This window comes from Babylonia areolata, chromosome 10 (genome assembly GCF_041734735.1).
Source record: "Babylonia areolata isolate BAREFJ2019XMU chromosome 10, ASM4173473v1, whole genome shotgun sequence".
In the NCBI taxonomy this organism is placed as follows: domain Eukaryota; kingdom Metazoa; phylum Mollusca; class Gastropoda; order Neogastropoda; family Buccinidae; genus Babylonia; species Babylonia areolata.
In genome coordinates, this window is record NC_134885.1 from 37,519,181 (window position 1) to 37,536,661 (window position 17,481).

General features: G+C 41.6%; 1 protein-coding gene across 1 annotated transcript in view; it reads left to right on the forward strand.

The window, feature by feature from the left end:
- Nucleotides 1-14,039, forward strand: part of LOC143286346 (KICSTOR complex protein ITFG2-like) — a 35,947-nt gene extending 21,908 nt beyond the window's left edge. Inside the window, exons 10-13 of the mRNA XM_076593888.1 lie at nucleotides 3,193-3,281; nucleotides 6,453-6,570; nucleotides 7,142-7,318; nucleotides 9,434-14,039. Coding sequence (XP_076450003.1) covers nucleotides 3,193-3,281; nucleotides 6,453-6,570; nucleotides 7,142-7,318; nucleotides 9,434-9,504 — 455 coding nt within the window. The 3' untranslated portion in view covers nucleotides 9,505-14,039. The remainder of the gene's footprint in view (nucleotides 1-3,192; nucleotides 3,282-6,452; nucleotides 6,571-7,141; nucleotides 7,319-9,433) is intronic.
- Nucleotides 14,040-17,481: the final 3,442 nt, after the last annotated feature.

Below are 17,481 nucleotides of genomic sequence, written 5' to 3' on the forward strand. Positions count from 1 at the left end.
GTCTCACCTACAAATCCTTGGCGTCTCTCAACAGTGAGATTATGAATTGTGGATTGTGTTGCTGTTTTTGTATTTGTGTGTGTGTTTTCTTACTTTATTTTGACTGGTTTTGGGGTGGGAAAAGTTGCTTTCTTACCTACCACGCCTTGGTGTCTCTAGATGGTGAGATTGTGGATTGTGGATTGAGTTTTTTTGTTTGTGTGTGTGTGTTTTCTTACTTGGTTTTGGGATGGGAAAAGTTGTTTTCTTACCTACCACTCCTTGGCGTCTCTCAACAGTGAGATTATGAATTGCGGATTGTGTTGTTTTGTTGTTGTTTTTTGTGTGTGTGTGTTTTCTTACTTGGTTTTGACTGGTTTTGGGGTGGGAAAAGTTGTTTTCTTACCTACCACACCATGGCATCTCTAGATGGTGAGATTATGAATTGTGGATTGTGTTGTTTTGTTGTTGTTGTTGTTTGTGTGTGTGTGTTTTCTTACTTGGTTTTGACTGGTTTTGGGGTGGGAAAAGTTGTAGTCTCACCTACCATGCCTTGGCATCTCTCAACAGTGAGATTATGAATCGCGGATTGTGTTGTTTTGTTGTTGTTTGTCTGTGTGTGTTTTCTTACTTTATTTTGACTGGTTTTGGGGTGGGAAAAGTTGTAGTCTCACCTACAAATCCTTGGCGTCTCTCAACAGTGAGATTATGAATCGCGGATTGTGTTGTTTTGTTGTTATTTTTCGTGTGTGTGTGTGTTTTCTTACTTGATTTTGACTGGTTTTGGGATGGGAAAAGTTGTAGTCTCACCTACAAATCCTTGGCGTCTCTCAACAGTGAGATTATGAATTGCGGATTGTGTTGTTTTGTTGTTGTTTTTTGTGTGTGTGTGTTTTCTTACTTGGTTTTGACTGGTTTTGGGGTGGGAAAAGTTGTTTTCTCACTGACCACGTCTTAGCATCTCAACGGTGAGATCATGGATTGTGGGATGAGTTTTTTTTGTTGGTGTGTGTGTTTTTTTTTCTTACTTGATTTTGACAGGTTTTGGGGTGGGAAAAGTTGTTTTTCTCACCGATGATGAGATTGTGGATTGTGGACTGCCTTTTTTGTGTGTGTCTGTGTACTGGTTTTGGGTTGGGAAGAGTTGTATTCTCACCTACCAGTCCTTGGCATCTCTCAACGGTGAGATCGTGGATTGGGGATTGCATCCTCCACCCTTTACCCACCAGGTGCCATGACGAGGACTCAAACTGGGGACCCTCAGATTGAAAGTCTGACGCTTTAACCCTTTGAGCCCTGAGTTCCTGAGCAATTTTAACCCTTCTGCCTGAGCTCCTGAGCCAAAATTTGCAAATAATTGGTATTTAATGTGTCATGGCAGATATAAAAAGAGTGACCTGACCACCGCTTTACCGGTGGTAGAGAAAAATGACATAATGCCTAGCCACCCGTTGAGCGGTGCATAAACACTTGTGTCGTGCTTTGCTATTGGTTGACTTATATTGAAATCGATCTTTTTTATCCAAAGCACATGCACAAAACACAGTGAAAAGGCGCGGCCATGTTGGTACTACGTTCACTGACGTCACAATATTACGGTTTTTCTGATTGGCTCTTCAATATAAGTCAGCCAATAGCAAAACACGACACAAGTGTTTACGCACCGCTCAACCGGTGTCTAGGCATTATGTCATTTTTCTCTACCACCGGTAAAGCGGTGGTCAGGGCTCAAAGGGTTAACCTCTCAGTTGTCACGCCCATCTGCTAATGCCACCAAGCACTCCAGTGATGGTTCTTGACAACCGTTTATTGATTTACCTTTCCCTGATGTAAAACGTCTTATTTATATGATGGAATAATCAGAGTGTCTGAATACTGCTACAGTTCTGATATAGACACAACAGGGTGTGTATGTGTGAGTTCGTTTATGTGTATGGGGGTGGGTAGTGAGGAGGGAGAGGGTAGAGTAGGTGGGATTTGTTGATGTGTGTGTTTTGTGTGTTTGTGTGTGTTTTGTATGTGTGTGTGTATGTGTGTGTGTGTGTGTGTGTGTAGTGAGGAGGGAGAGGGTAGAGTATGTGTGATTTGTTGATGTGTGTGTTTTGTGTGTGTGTGTGTGTGTGTGTGTGTTTGTGTATGTGTGTGTGTGTGTGTGTATGGGGGTGGGTAGTGAGGAGGGAGAGGGTAGAGTAGGTGTGATTTGTTGACAAGTGTGTTGTGTGTGTGTGTGTGTGTACGTGTGTGCGCGTTTTGTTCTTTTTAAAAATTTTTTTATGATCTCCTACTTTTTGCGTCCTAGCACAGATACCAATACATGTTCCAGAAATGTTCTCAAGGTTGTTTGTTTGGTTGTTGGTCTGTGGGTATTTTTTGTTTTGTTTTTTGTTTTGTTTTGTTTTAACCCTTTCAGTGCCGAGTCTATGTTATGCTCAGTGACAACTATATGCCAAGGCATGCGTTGGTTACGAAGGGAAAAATTATGTTTTTAATTCTTGCATGCAAACTGTTAGAATAAAGTATACATAACCTACTCTTTTCTAAAAGGAAAGTGAATACACCTTCCAATTATGACAATTTCACACACAAATTGAATGATTTTGCTTCAGGAAAATACCTACCATGACACAGACTTCCATAAATTTCCACCATGGGATGCTTTTTATTGCACACAGGAAGGGGATGAAAATTTTCTGTCCTTGGGCACTTGAGGGGTTATTTTTTTTATATTTTTTTTTTTTACTTGTGTTTAACATTGCATCTTCTTGTTTTATCTGCTGAATAGAATGTTTTTCATGCTCACTATTCAGTATTCTTTTTTTCTTTTTCTTTTTTTAATTTCATTTACAGTTATTTTTTATGTGTGGTTGTAATCATGATGGCGGAGAGAGGTGGGGGTGGGGGCATGGGGGCGTAAGAGATGTAAAGTATGTTGCAGTTTGGTTGCGATAGGTCTTAGTTGATTAGACGATGTGTATAGACAGCGACACCATCAGCAGTGTGGCTAATCAGCTCTTTGTCAAATGACTAACCGTACATGCTTTTGGAGAGAAGGGATGATGCGTGTGTATTGTATGTGTATGTGTGTGTTGATGTGTTGGTTTGTGTGTGCGTTGGTGTGTGTGTGTGTTGGTGTGTGTGTGGGTGTGTGCGTTGGTGTGTGTGTGTATGTATGTGTGTGTGTGTGTGTGTGTGTGTGTGTGTGTGTGTGTGCAGGGAGCCTGGTTCTGGTAGAAAGGGAGAAAATCCTGTGGTCACTGCAAGTAGACCATCGTCTCTTTGCCCTTGATAAACTGGATGTCACGGTGAGCTTTTTGTGTGTGTGTGTGTGTGTTAGTTTTGGGTTGGTTTTTTTCTCTTTTTTTTTCCCCTCAACTTTGATAACATGCACCGTTGATCATGATTTAGTTGTGTATCTATATCTATGTATACATTCTATATTATATATATCTGATAGTCTCATAGACCATGGGGGCACCACACAATTTGGCTGGAACCAGCCTCCTCCATCCATCCCTCATGGCTGTCAGTCCTTCTGGCTGTCTCACTCAGGGTCAGACCTGTCCACCCACTGTGAGATGTTATCCTCCCCATCGACGGGCGCAGTAGCCAAGTGGTTAAAGCGTTGGACTGTCAGTCTGAGGGTCCCGGGTTCGAATCACGGTGACGGCGCCTGGTGGGTAAAGGGTGGAGATTTTTATGATCTCCCAGGTCAACATATATGCAGACCTGCTAGTGCCTGAACCCCCTTCGTGTGTATATGCAAGCAGAAGATCAAATATGCACGTTAAAGATCCTGTAATCCATGTCAGTGTTTGGTGGGTTATGGAAACAAGAACATACCCAGCATGCACACCCCCGAAAACGGAGTATGGCTGCCTACATGGCGGGGTAAAAACGGTCAAACACGTAAAAGCCCACTTGTGTGCAAACGAGTGAACTTGGGAGTTGCAGCCCACGAACACAGAAGAAGAAGAAAATCCTCCCCGTCTCTTCCTCTGCCTGCCTCTTCTCCTTGCTCCCCGCCCTCTTCCCTGCACAAAGGTCTTGGCCAGTCCTTGATGAACGCGAGGTGTGGCCATACCACTTCAGTTTCCTTTTCTTTACTGTGGTCAGTGGGTCGTCATGTGGCCCAGTATCTTGTTTGACTCTTCTGTGCACTTGATCGTTTGTGATGTGGTCCCTGTATGTATGTATCTTCTGGAGGTGTGTCATCTCTGTGGCCTGTATCTTATTCTTTAGTTCAGGTGTCAAGGTCCATTTATATATGCATATTAATATTTGTGCTTGTATTCAGGAATAATCAAATCAGCCAGAACCCCCAAATCTTATTTGTTTTTTTTTCTTTCTTATTCATCTGTTTTATATAAGGTAAAGTGTGTCAAGTTGTTTGCTCAAAGATCCTGGGTGGGAAATTTATCTTTCTATGAGAGCACTTGACTACACTGTGAGAACCTTCTGTTGTTGTTGTTTTTTCTATGCTGTTGGTGGGAACACTCTTATTCTGTGGGATTATTTGGTCAGTTTGTGAGGACGTTTTTGCTGATGGGGTGGGGGTGGGGGGACACCGAGTTTCTGTGAGAACAGGTAATTAATCTGAGAACTGTTTTTGTTGTTGTTGTTGGCAGGTTCACCTTCTTCTTTTGTAACACTTGATTACTTTTTGAGAAACTTTTTTTTGTTTTTGGGGGGAGGGGGGGGGGGAAGGGGGGGGGGGGGGGGGCTTGGAGGGGGGTGGAGAACATTCTCTTTCTCTGGGAACACCTGATTACTCTGTGAAAACTGATTTGTGTGTGTGTGTGTGTGTGTGTGTGTAGTGGATGGGGGGTGCTAGGAACACTCATTCTGTAGAAACACTCAAATGAGAACTGAAAATGAAAACTCTTGTTATTTTTTGGTGGGAATGCTTTTTATCTGTGAGAACGCTGGAGTACTCTGTGAAAACTCTTTGAGCTTTGTTTTGGTTGTTGGGGAACACTCTCTTTTTTGTGTGACAACACTCAGTTACTCTGTGAAAACCCTTAAAAACTTTGTATGTGTGGAGGAGGTGAGTGGGGGGGGGGGATACTCTTTTTTCTGTGAGAACACTTGATTACTCTGTGAAAACCCTTAAAAACTTTGTATGTGTGGAAGAGGTGAGGGTGGGGGGGGTACTCTTTTTTCTGTGAGAACACTTGATTACTCTGTGAAAACTCTTAAAACCTGTTGGGTTTTTTTTGTTTTTTGTTTTTTTTGGGGGATACTCTCTATCTGTGAGAACACTAGATTGCTCCGTTAAAACTCATAAAACTTTTTTTTTTTTTTTACTCTTTTCTGTGAGAACACCTGGTTACCCTGTGAAAAAGTGTGTGGGAACACTCTCTTTCTGTGAGAACACTTGATCACTCTGTGAAAACATCCAGTCAGCTATAATGATAATGATGATGATAATAATAATAATAATAATAATAATAATAATAATAATACATAGTTTTTCTATGGTGCGATATCCAGCACCAGTGCATATGTTGGAACTGTCAGTCACTCTGTGAAAACATCCAGTCAGCTATATACATGTGTTAAGAACTGTCAGTCACTCTGTGAAAACATCCAGTCAGCTATATACATGTGTTGGAACTGTCAGTCACTCTGTGAAAACATCCAGTCAGCTATATACATGTGTTGGAACTGTCAGTCACTCTGTGAAAACATCCAGTCAGCTATATACATGTGTTGGAACTGTCAGTCACTCTGTGAAAACATCCAGTCAGCTATATACATGTGTTAAGAACTGTCAGTCACTCTGTGAAAACATCCAGTCAGCTATATACATGTGTTGGAACTGTCAGTCACTCTGTGAAAACATCCAGTCAGCTATATACATGTGTTAAGAACTGTCAGTCACTCTGTGAAAACATCCAGTCAGCTATATACATGTGTTAAGAACTGTCAGTCACTCTGTGAAAACATCCAGTCAGCTATATACATGTGTTAAGAACTGTCAGTCACTCTGTGAAAACATCCAGTCAGCTATATACATGTGTTAAGAACTGTCAGTCACTCTGTGAAAACATCCAGTCAGCTATATACATGTGTTAAGAACTGTCAGTCACTCTGTGAAAACATCCAGTCAGCTATATACATGTGTTAAGAACTGTCAGTCACTCTGTGAAAACATCCAGTCAGCTATATACATGTGTTAAGAACTGTCAGTCACTCTGTGAAAACATCCAGTCAGCTATATACATGTGTTAAGAACTGTCAGTCACTCTGTGAAAACATCCAGTCAGCTATATACATGTGTTGGAACTCTCAGTCACCAATGTTTGGGGTCCTTCCGTCCTCTATACTGTCTCAGTGTGTGTGTGTGTGTGTGTGTTGTTGTTGTTGTTGTTGTTGTTATCGTTGTTGGCAACACTCTCTTTCTTTGAGAAAATCAGTTTGGTCAGCACTCTGGGTTTTCCTTCCGTCCTCTGACCGTGCTGTCTTGTTGCCAGGGCAACGGACAGGAGGAGGTGGTGGCCTGTTCCTGGGACGGCCAGACCTACATCGTGAACCACAGCAGGGAGGTGGTTCGATACCACTTCCATGCCAACGTTGCAGCTTTCGCAGCGGGTATGTACAATAGTCAGTGTTGTCCAACACATAAGAGCCAGTGCAATCTCATCTCCTAGTTTGAGAGTCCTAGTCCTTCACAACAGAGTATGCCATCCAGGTACTATCCCCTCTCTCATGGCCAATGGGACTTTAAGACAGTCGGCGTTAGGAGGGTCACTCCCCAAAGGCCAGCTAGCCCCCAAGGCTGCAACACTAAGAGCCAGTGCAATCTTGTCTCCTAGTTTGAGAGTCCTAGTCCTAAACGAAAGACTTGAGCTGTAAGTGAACTGAATCCCCCGTTGCGTTGTCACAACAGATTTCTCTGCGACAGTGAAATTCGGGCTGCTCTTGCCAGGAAGAGCGCGTCGCTACAGTTCAGCGCCATCCCTGATTGTTTTCCGTTTTTGTCTGCCTGCAAGTGTGATTGTTGTCCTCGTTGTCAGGTGCACCCTCCACTCCCTCCCCTCACCCCCCCACACACAACTACGCGCGCGCGCACACACACACACACACACACACACACACACACACACACACGCATGCCCACACACTTACACACTGCAAGTGTGATTGTTGTCCTCATTGTCAGGTCACTACCATGTCCCCGGCAAGGGCAATGTGCCCAGCTTTGTGTACGGGACGTTCACCAATGAGCTCTACGTCTACCACAGCATCTATCTGCCCTGCATGGACTCTGTCAACCTCCGCACTGCTCTGAGGAAACGGGAAGACACGCAGAGTCTGATGCACGATTTGAGTGTCGATGGTGAGCACTGTGTCTCTTTGCGAATCTGATGCATGTTTGAATGTTGATGGTGTTGGCTCTTGAATGGTTATGGTGTGTGTGTCTTTGTGTGGGTCTGATGTTCAATTGAATGTTGATCATGATCGTTTCATTTTGTGAATCTGATGCGCATTTGAAATTGATGGTCAGTCGTTTGTGTGAGTTGGACACGCTGTTGAATGGTTATGGTGGGTATGTCTTTGTATGACTCTGATGTGCAATTGAATGTTGATCAGGAGTGTGTCATTTTGTGAGTCTGACGCACGATTTGAATGTCAATGGTGAGCACTTCTTTGTGTGAGTCTGCACGATTGAATGTTGACGATGACTGTGTCTTTGTGTGGGTTTGGTGCATGATTTGAATGTTGATGGTGAGTTGGTCTTTGTGTGTGTCAGATGTACAATTTTAAGTCAGTAGTAAGTGCGCCTTTGTGGGAGCTTACTGTATCGAGCGTTGAAGGTGAGTTTGTCTTTGTGTGAATCTGATGCTCAGTTTTATTGAATGGTGATGGTGATTGTATCTTTTTGTGAGTCTGGTGCATGATTTGACTGTGATGGTGAGTGTGCCTGCGTGAGACAGATGCACAGTTGAATGTGGATGTTGACGGTGTCTTTGTGTCAGTCTAATGCACAATTTGAAAGTTGATGATGAGTGCATTTTTTTGTGAGGTAGATGTACATTTTAATGTTGAAGGTGAACATTTTTTGTGTGTGATTCTGATACATTATGGAATAAAGAAGGTGTGTGTGTGTGTGTGTGTGTGTGTGTGTGAGTCTGATTCACAACTGCATGTATGTGGCGAAAGTGTCTATGACTTGATATGATGCACTTCTAAATGTAGATGGCAAATGTGTTATTTTGTGAGTCTGATGTACGGTATTGGATGTTGATGGTGTATCTGTATTTGAGCGTGCTCTACAGTCTATGTTCATGTGGTTTCTATTGTGAGTATGTGGCCTGGACAGGTTGTGGGACAGAAATTGGGTGATTCATGATTGATTAGAGAGGGGCTGAGTGTAAAGAGATAAAGACCATTGGTAACTTATTTTCAACACCTTACTGCTGAATGGTAGTTGCAGCAGCAATGGTGGTGAATAAACATTAATGTTATGAATTAATTCTTAAATATTATTGTAATTTCCAGCCTACAAGGCACAGTTTGTTTGTTTTTTGTCTTTACTCGTTTCTGACCTTTGCATCTTATCTGCTGTATTCACCCAATCTTCTTCTTCTTCTTCTGCGTTCGTGGGCTGCAACTCCCACGTTCACTCATATGTACGCGAGTGGGCTTTTACGTGTATGACCGTTTTTACCCCGCCATGTAGGCAGCCATACTCCGCTTTCGGGGGTTGCACCCTATCTGTCTCTGCAAACTAAATTCTGACTGCAGCTTGGTGCCACCTGTCACAAGAAACTTAGTATATGACAACATCATTGATCATAATAGATGCATACAATCACTATGAAGAGCAACACTTGCATGCTTCAGTCTTAGCGCTGTTCGATTGGACATGGTTTGTGTTCACCGTCATATCAAATTGAAATCAAATTGTTTATGACGGGTGCAATAGCTGAGTGGTTAAGGCGTTGGACTTTCAATCTGAGGGTCCCGGGTTCGAATCTTGGTAGTAGTGCCTGGTGGGTAAAGGGTGGAGATTTTTCCAATCTCGCAGGTCAACACATGTGCAGACCTGTTTGTGCCTGAACCCCCTTCGTGTGTATACACAAGCAGAATATCAAATACGCACATTAAAGATCCTGTAATCCATGTCAGCGTTCGGTGGGCTATGGAAACAAGAACATACCCAGCATGCACACCCCTGAAAACCGAGTATGGCTGCCTTCATGGCGGGGTAAAAAAACGGTCATACCCGTAAAAGTTCACTCGTGAATGTGTGAGTGAACATGGGAGTTGCAGCCCACGAATGAAGAAAAAGAAGAAGAAATCGTATACGACACCAAATATAAAGTGAACTTGATCACAACTCGAGTGCTGCAATGCCCTGTGTGTCAGAAAGTACAAGTTATTGTGGTTCAAACACCTGTGCAGAGTAACGACGATGGTGACAGTGATGGTGTATTGTGATGTGTTGCAGCAACAAAACCTGACATGGTACGCAACATGAACCACTGGCTTCTGTACAGATGGAGGCAAAGCAACAAATGAACTGTCTGCGTGTATATGTGCACAAATGTCGCCAGCAGTGAACTGTATGTTTGGAGAGGGGAAGAGACTCTGTGTGTGTGTGTGTGTGTGTGTGTGTGTGTGTATGTATGTACATGTGTGTGTGCTCTTTATGGGCATGTGTGCATGCTCTTTGTGGACATGTGAATGTTTTGCTTGAATGGTTGTCTGTGTTGTGTGTTTAGTGTGCATGTTTATCACATCTACCTCAGTATACAATCGTGACGTGATTATCACAATCAATGTCTCTCATTTTATGTGGTGGGTGAAACTGTCTCTTTTCCCGTAGGTATCTGAATACATGGGCTTTACTCCCATGTTTACTTATTTCTAGAAATTGGCTTTTACATATTGATATGACTGATTTTATCACAGTTTAGTCATTCTCACTTTTTTTTGGGGGGGGGGGGGGGGGGGGGGGCTGAGGAGAGTAATATATAATGGGTATATTCAGGTTACTGTAAGTCACCAAACACTTGCACAATGTAGGAGACTTTGAGCTTCCATGTTTGATCTTCTGCATACAGTATTTTCACATACGCACACTTCACAACACTGTTAACCCTTTGAGCCCTGAGTTCCTGAGCAACTTTAACCCTTCTGCCTGAGCTCCTGAGCCAAAATTTGCAAATAATTGGTATTTAATGTGTCATGGCAGATATAAAAAGAGTGCCCTGACCACCGCTTTACCGGTGGTAGAGAAAAATGACATAATGCCTAGCTACCGGTTGAGCAGTGCGTAAACACTTGTGTCGTGTTTTGCTATTGGTTGACTTATATTGAAATCGATCTTTTTTATCCAAAGCACATGCACAAAACACAGTGAAAAGGCGCGGCCATGTTGGTACTATGTTCGCTGACGTCAGAATATTACGGTTTTTCTGATTGGCTCTTCAATATAAGTCAACCAATAGCAAAACACGACACAAGTGTTTACGCACCGCTCAACCAGTGGCTAGGCATTATGTAAATTTTTCTCAACCACCGGTAAAGCGGTGGTCAGGGCTCAAAGGGTTAAAGCGTCACATGCTGCCAGAAATTTCATCATGACCCTCAGGGGTGGCTCCAGGAGAAAACACCAGTGATCCAGTCACGTGACTGTCAAGCCATTCCATATTCTGACTGTCCAGCCAATCCTTATTTATCATTGTCTGAAAATCCCCTGTAATGTGGAAGCGAAATTACCCGGTGAAACATGAAAAGGAAAAAAAAAAAAAAAAGAAGGTTGGAGGGGGTGTGGCTATAGCATTCTGACACCCTGTCATAGACAGTGCAGTGTTAGTTTCAGTATTTGTGATTCAAGTGTGTACAGAATGTCTGTGTATGAAGTCTTTGTGTTTTTTTCTTTTAGTTGTGTGTGTGTGTTCAAATCTAACCTTGGCATTTTCTCAGCTACCACAAGTGTTTGAGGAACCCAACTGGGCAGGGTGATAAAATCTTTTTGGTCTGTATGAAGATGCTACACATCAGCAAAAGTCTCTCTCTCTTTCTCTCTCTCTCTCTCACTCACACACACACACACACACACACACACACACACACACACACACACTGGGCAGGGTGATAAAATCTTTTTGGTCTGTATAAAGACGCTGCACATCAGCAAAAGTCTCTCTCTTCCTCTCTCTCTCTCTCTCAGACACACACACACACACACACACACACACACACACACACTCACACAGAGAGACAGAGAGACAGAGAGGGACATTCTATATCTAGGAAAGATTTTGATATTTGAAAATTTAATCTTTTCTTCAAAAAACACAATAATGTAATGCTACATTTGTTCTTTCCATTCATGTCAGTGCAGAACTATACAAAGTTGTGATTTGCCATACAGATAAAACACGCTACTACAGTTGTTCATTATTCATGTCAAAGCAATAAAATTCAAAGTTAGGATCTGCGATACAGTTGACATGAAACCATCTGAAATGCTGCTTTGTGTCTTTTTTTCTGTCTTTTTTGTTTGTTTGTTTGTTTGTTTTTTGCTGCTCCATATTGTGCACTGTTTCAGTGGCATTACTCCCACGCCACTCACTCCAAGACCCCCATACACAGCTACACCCTGGGTTCGTCTGTCGTAGTCCATGCTGCTTTGTGTCATTGCTGCTTATAGTTTTTGTTGATTAGTCTCATTGAACAGGGCAAAATTTGAAGTAACCCAGCACTCATCCACTGTTAGCAAAATGGTTGTTTTGTTTTGCTTTGATTTGTATGATAAAATTCGTATTGGTTTTGTTTTGTTTTGTGATTTGTGTATAATAGTTTTGTTTTGGTTTGGGTTTGCTTTGTGATTTGAATAATAAAATTCATATTGGTTTTGTTTTGTTTTGTGATTTGTGTAATAGAATTAATAGTTTTGGTTTGGTTTGGTTTGCTTTGTGAGTTGTATAATAAAATTCATATCTTTGTGTGTGAGTGTGTGTGTGTGTGTGTGTGTGTGTGCGATGTGTGGAGTGTCGATATTTCAAACTGACCACATTTTGTTTCTATCCATTCACTCTCTTGACTGTCTCTCCATGCGTATTCATCTGTCTGTGTCCGTCTTGCTGTGATCTCTGTGAATACACTGTCTGAACCTGAACCTCTCTAGGTCAGTGCTAATCCCTCTGTGTGTACATATGTCTGTGATCTCCCCCCCCCACCCTCTCTCTCTCTTACTTTGTTGTCCAAATTCAAGTGACCTTGGGAACTGTTTAATACCCCAGAATCATTACTGCCAGCCTTCTATGTTTAAACTGATTTTGCTCATGAAGTCACTTCAAGAAGAAGACTAGTAGTAGTCGAACAGTTTGTTGTTGAATTGCATTAAAAAAACAAAAACAAAAAAACTAAAAAATTAGTAACTAAGTTGTACCTGATTATAATGTGTTGTGTTGCTCTCGTCTATTGAATCACACAATGTATGTCTTGAAATCTTCTAGAAATAAGTTTAAACACCACCATGAGGGGCTTTATTATTATTATTATTATTAATATCAGACCATCCCCCCAAACCTCTCTCTCTCCCTCCCTCTCTCCCTTTCTCTCTCACTCTCTCTCTCTCTCTATGTCCCAAGATGCAGAGAGGAAATGTGAAGGACCTTGTACCAGATGAGACAAATCTCTATTAATGAGGGTAGTAGGTAAACTCGTTATTGATAGTTAACAAACTCTTTATTAATGAGGATAGTATGTAACATTCTTTATTCATGAGGGTAATGCGTAAGCAAGTACACTTTTTTTGTTTTTTATACAAAATCCAGACATCGGTGCAAGAAACATCTCAAGCTGCAAGGAAACGATTTCAAGGTACAATCATCTAAAAATCACACTATGGAAATAGACTTTTAACTGAAGAACACACATTTTACTGAAATCTCTGCTGATTTGCCTTGAACTATGGCCTCGTCTTCAACTATATACCTGTACAAAACAAACCTCCGTAGTTTAAATGATCTTTGCACAGCTAAGTTTGCTTGGTGTTGAGAAATTTCCTCTGTCAGTGGAGTTAGCTTAGAGGTAGGAAAATTCCTAACTTTAAGAAAACTACTACTGCTAAGATTGCTCATGCAACCAAACTTTGATCTTTTACATAGTTTTGGAAGACTCCACTATGCTGGACTTTGTGTGTGTGTGTGTGTGTGTGTGTGCAGATGTCTTTCCCTACAACATCAAAACTGTTGCTGACTGGGCTCCCCCAGCTAATTGCTTGCTACACACAGAACCTCTGTTCATCGTCTCATCAGAATGACTAGCATCAAGACCACCACTCAAAGTCTAGTGGAGGGGGAGAAAATACTAGCGACTGCCGGTGTGATTCGAACCAGTGCACTCAGATTCTCTCGCTTCCTAAGCAGACGCATTACCCCTAGGCCAACACTTCACACACCATCACCTGGCTGACATGAAATAATTGAATGATTTAGATGCTTACACAGATCCTATCCTCGGTCAGGGACCAAGCTCTAAGCACTTTATAAACACAGGAGGCTTTTGCACAACAGTCTGCCTACCTGGGGAATAGCTCAGATGAACAGACTATAAATGAATAAATGAAGGGCTGCCAGATGGCATGACCGAGCGATCAAAGTACTGTCAATTTTAGTCAAGAGTTGAGATATTTTTTCCCTAGCTAAGTGCATGCTAAATTTAAAGAGTTACAGCTGAACATAGCGCTGCTTGGATAGATCGTTCTTGCAACATAGGTCAGGTCCTCAGTGTTCTCGTTTCGCTTACACTTTAAATACCTAAAAACAGAAATCATTATTGCATTGAAAATAAAGGTAGAATTCAGAGAACAAAACTGTTCACAGAACTACCCCCCCAAAACGGAGTATGGCTGCCTACATAGCGGGGTAAAAACGGTCATACAAGTAAAAGCACACTGATATACATGTATACAATGGAACGTGGGAGTTGCAGCCCATGAACTAAGAAGTTCACAGAACTGGTCAGAAACCTGGAACATATATTCCAATGTCCAATTAAAGTTATGCACCCTCATTAAAAAAAAAACAACAACAACAAAATCCTAACATAAGAATGAGGCGAAGCTTAAAGATGCTTTGGCAGGAAAATGTAAAGAAAAGGAATTTGGCGAGGTATTTGACTTCCATTGTCCTCTGACTTTCACAAACAAAGCAAGCAACAAATTTGGCGAGGTATTTGACTTCCATTGTCCTCTGACTTTCACAAACAAAGCAAGCAACAAAGCAAACCAGACTTCTGGACTGATGAAAAGATCTTTGGAAACAGAAACATTTATTAAATTAGTAAAGGACTGGTTAGACCTCATCTGGAGTATGGAAATTTGATTCAGAATCATTAAATTAAAAAGACAGCTGTCAATTCAATTAGAAAAGGTGCAAATACACACACACACACACACACACACGCACGCACACACACTGTAACAACTGAAAGGGTGGTTCGATTCTATTCCAAGAAAGAGGGGAGTAGACAGGGGATATAGGATCAACTGATGATGCACACACTCACTTGCTCTCCTCACATTAATAGCAGGGCCACATGGAGTGTTTACTTTACAATAAACATAGGTAAGCAGTACATACACTAAGCAGTTTACCCTACTTAGCGAAAGCAACATACACTAAGGCAGCATACACTGCCTACTTCAAGTACTTAGTGAAAAGTTCACCCTACACCTAAAGCAGCACCTACAAGCAGCACACCTGGAACACAAAACACAAAACCAAAACCCAGGTCAGAAACTCTCAAAATACCTGGAAATCGCTGACATGAAAGGCCTATACCCTCTCAGCACCTTTTATCACGTGTCCACCAGTATGCACCCCTCTCACACATAAATCTATGTGAGGTAATACAAACTTCATCTAGCTAACCTGCCACCAGCAGTGACATACCATACTGTGTACAAAACATATCACTGACCAATACAACCCTGTGTTCAACACATGTTACCCATCATTCAATTAAACTGTGTGTTACCATTACTAAACAAATCTCCTCTTTGCCTTTACAAATTGTCCCACTGACACAAGTACATGTATGGAAATCATTACTTCCAACATATCTCTGGTAAACAGCAATATGCAACATAGCACTGACCCTCAGTGCTCTCATAGTTTACCAACTCATTAATCACATTACAATGTTCCTTCCCACTTAGTCTGAACAAAGTAAACCACTGACACATAGCACAACTCCTACACATGTTACCACAACTACCAACAAATCAACATGTGTTCCACAACACTTGCTGTTACCCCCATGTACACACACACAAGAAAAAACTCTCAACACACACTGACAGTGTGTTAGCCTATAGATTTGTTCATTTCACATTTAACCAACACCACCTACTATATACAAAACAAAAGTAATACATCAAAAAGACAGAACAAGATATCTGTAACAAAACATAAGGGGTTGGGGGGGGGGACTCAAAAGATATAGGCCAGTACTTCCCTCCACACATTAACCCCTTTTCTTTCCACCAGCCACAAGATCAACTTAAACTGTCTGTTCACGGACACAAAACATTGTTCCCAACAAAACCAAGTTATCAACATAGTATAAAACCATTTCAAGTCATGTACTCAGAGCCCAACAAGGATTTCCTTGCACCTCACATCACCGTTCAGTCAGTCAGCCTGTGTCAGTCAGTTTTTCTGGGAGACAGCTGAGAACTGGCTGTGCTGACTAGTTTCATCCCTTCCCACAACATACTGTGCATACTAATGTAAGCTGCAACACTCACTCCCCCAACTAGTTGAACTGAAATAAGCAATCTTTGCTTGTCCTAGTGATGCTATGTGAATGACTGACAGATTCACTGCTTAATCCCAGTTCGTCCAATTCAACAGATTGATCTGATTTGCTACAATTCTACCCACTTGGCTATACACATTCTATGACGCTATGTGAATGACTGACAGATTCACTGCTTAATCCCAATTCATCCAATTCAACAGATTGATCTCATTTGCTACAATTCTACCCACATGGCTGTACGCATTCTATGACGACATGTTCACTCGTTTACGTCACAAAGAGATTGGGGAGACAGGACAATACAACTCTCTGCATGTTAGCTGGCATGATCAAAGTTCACATTAGCATAAATTCTCCCTAGCTTATGTTCCGAAGTGCTGCCATCTACCTCAGCTGTGTTTGTGAAAGGGGAGATGGGGAACAACTTGAAAGACAGGCCACCACAAGGGATGTTCTGACATGCCGACACTATCATGTTTTAACACGCCAACATCTAGTTCAGCACGGGGGTTACGGCAGACATCACATAACCGGACGTGTTTCAATGACTGGGCCTGGTGATGCAGACTTGCTGACCAAAGACAGCCGACTTGGGAGTGGGAGTGCGGGAGGGTGGAAGGAGGGGGGGTGGCACGGTGTCGGCACGACCTCAAAGACTTCACTTTGGACAGAGCGGGAAGGGAGATAAGAAGGGGTGTGGGGAGGGGGTTGGGGGGGGGGGGGTGAAGGGATGGGGAGGGAAGAGAGACAGAGTGTGGGTGGTGGGGGTCACACTGCCGCACACTATAACAATATATATATTGAAAAATTGTTCTGATGTCATGCAAAGAATGACTGGAATATTTAGTGCTAAAATGTCAAGACCAAGGGGTAATTTGATACAGATTACAAGATCATGAAAAAAATGATGCTGATACCAGTAAACTACTGAGAACTCAGTTACAAATGTAGAAACAGTGAAGGGAAAGTATGTATTTTAAAATGAAGACAATTCACCACAACCACCAACAACTTTACTTTTGCAAACAGAGTTGTTCATTACTGAATGCACGCCCCAAGTCTAGTAAATTTGCATCAAATCATAAACATTTGAAACTAAAAGAACTGACACGTACACACAGCCATGAGCCTTCTTAAAAATAGTTCAATCTACAAGTCCTACTACGAGCATACCATAAAATATTTCTCACTCACAATGAATTTGACTTCTACTATTATTTCTACAAACAAACCATAAGCCTTTCCTCGTTCACAATACATCCCTCATCTACTCCTGTTAGTTCTAGAAACAAACTGTAAGAAAATTCTCATTAACAATTTCTTTGTCTACTCTGTTAGTTCTACAAACAAACCATAAGCAGTTTCTCATTCACAATGCATCCCTCATCTACTACTATTATCACTACTACAAACAATCCGTAAGAAATTTCTCATTAACAATTTCTTTTTCCATTTCTGTTTTTTCCACAAACAAACCGTAATTAAAATCTCATTCACAATGCATCCTTCACCTACTACTATTAGTTCTATTAATAAATCATATGCAATTTCTCATTCAGAATGCATTCTTCATCCACTGCCAATATTTCTACTGACAAATCACAAGAAATGTCTCATTTACAATGCATCCTCCATATAATTTCTACTAACAAACAATAATCAATTCACAATGCATTCTTCATCTACTACTATCATTTCTACAAACAAACAATAAGA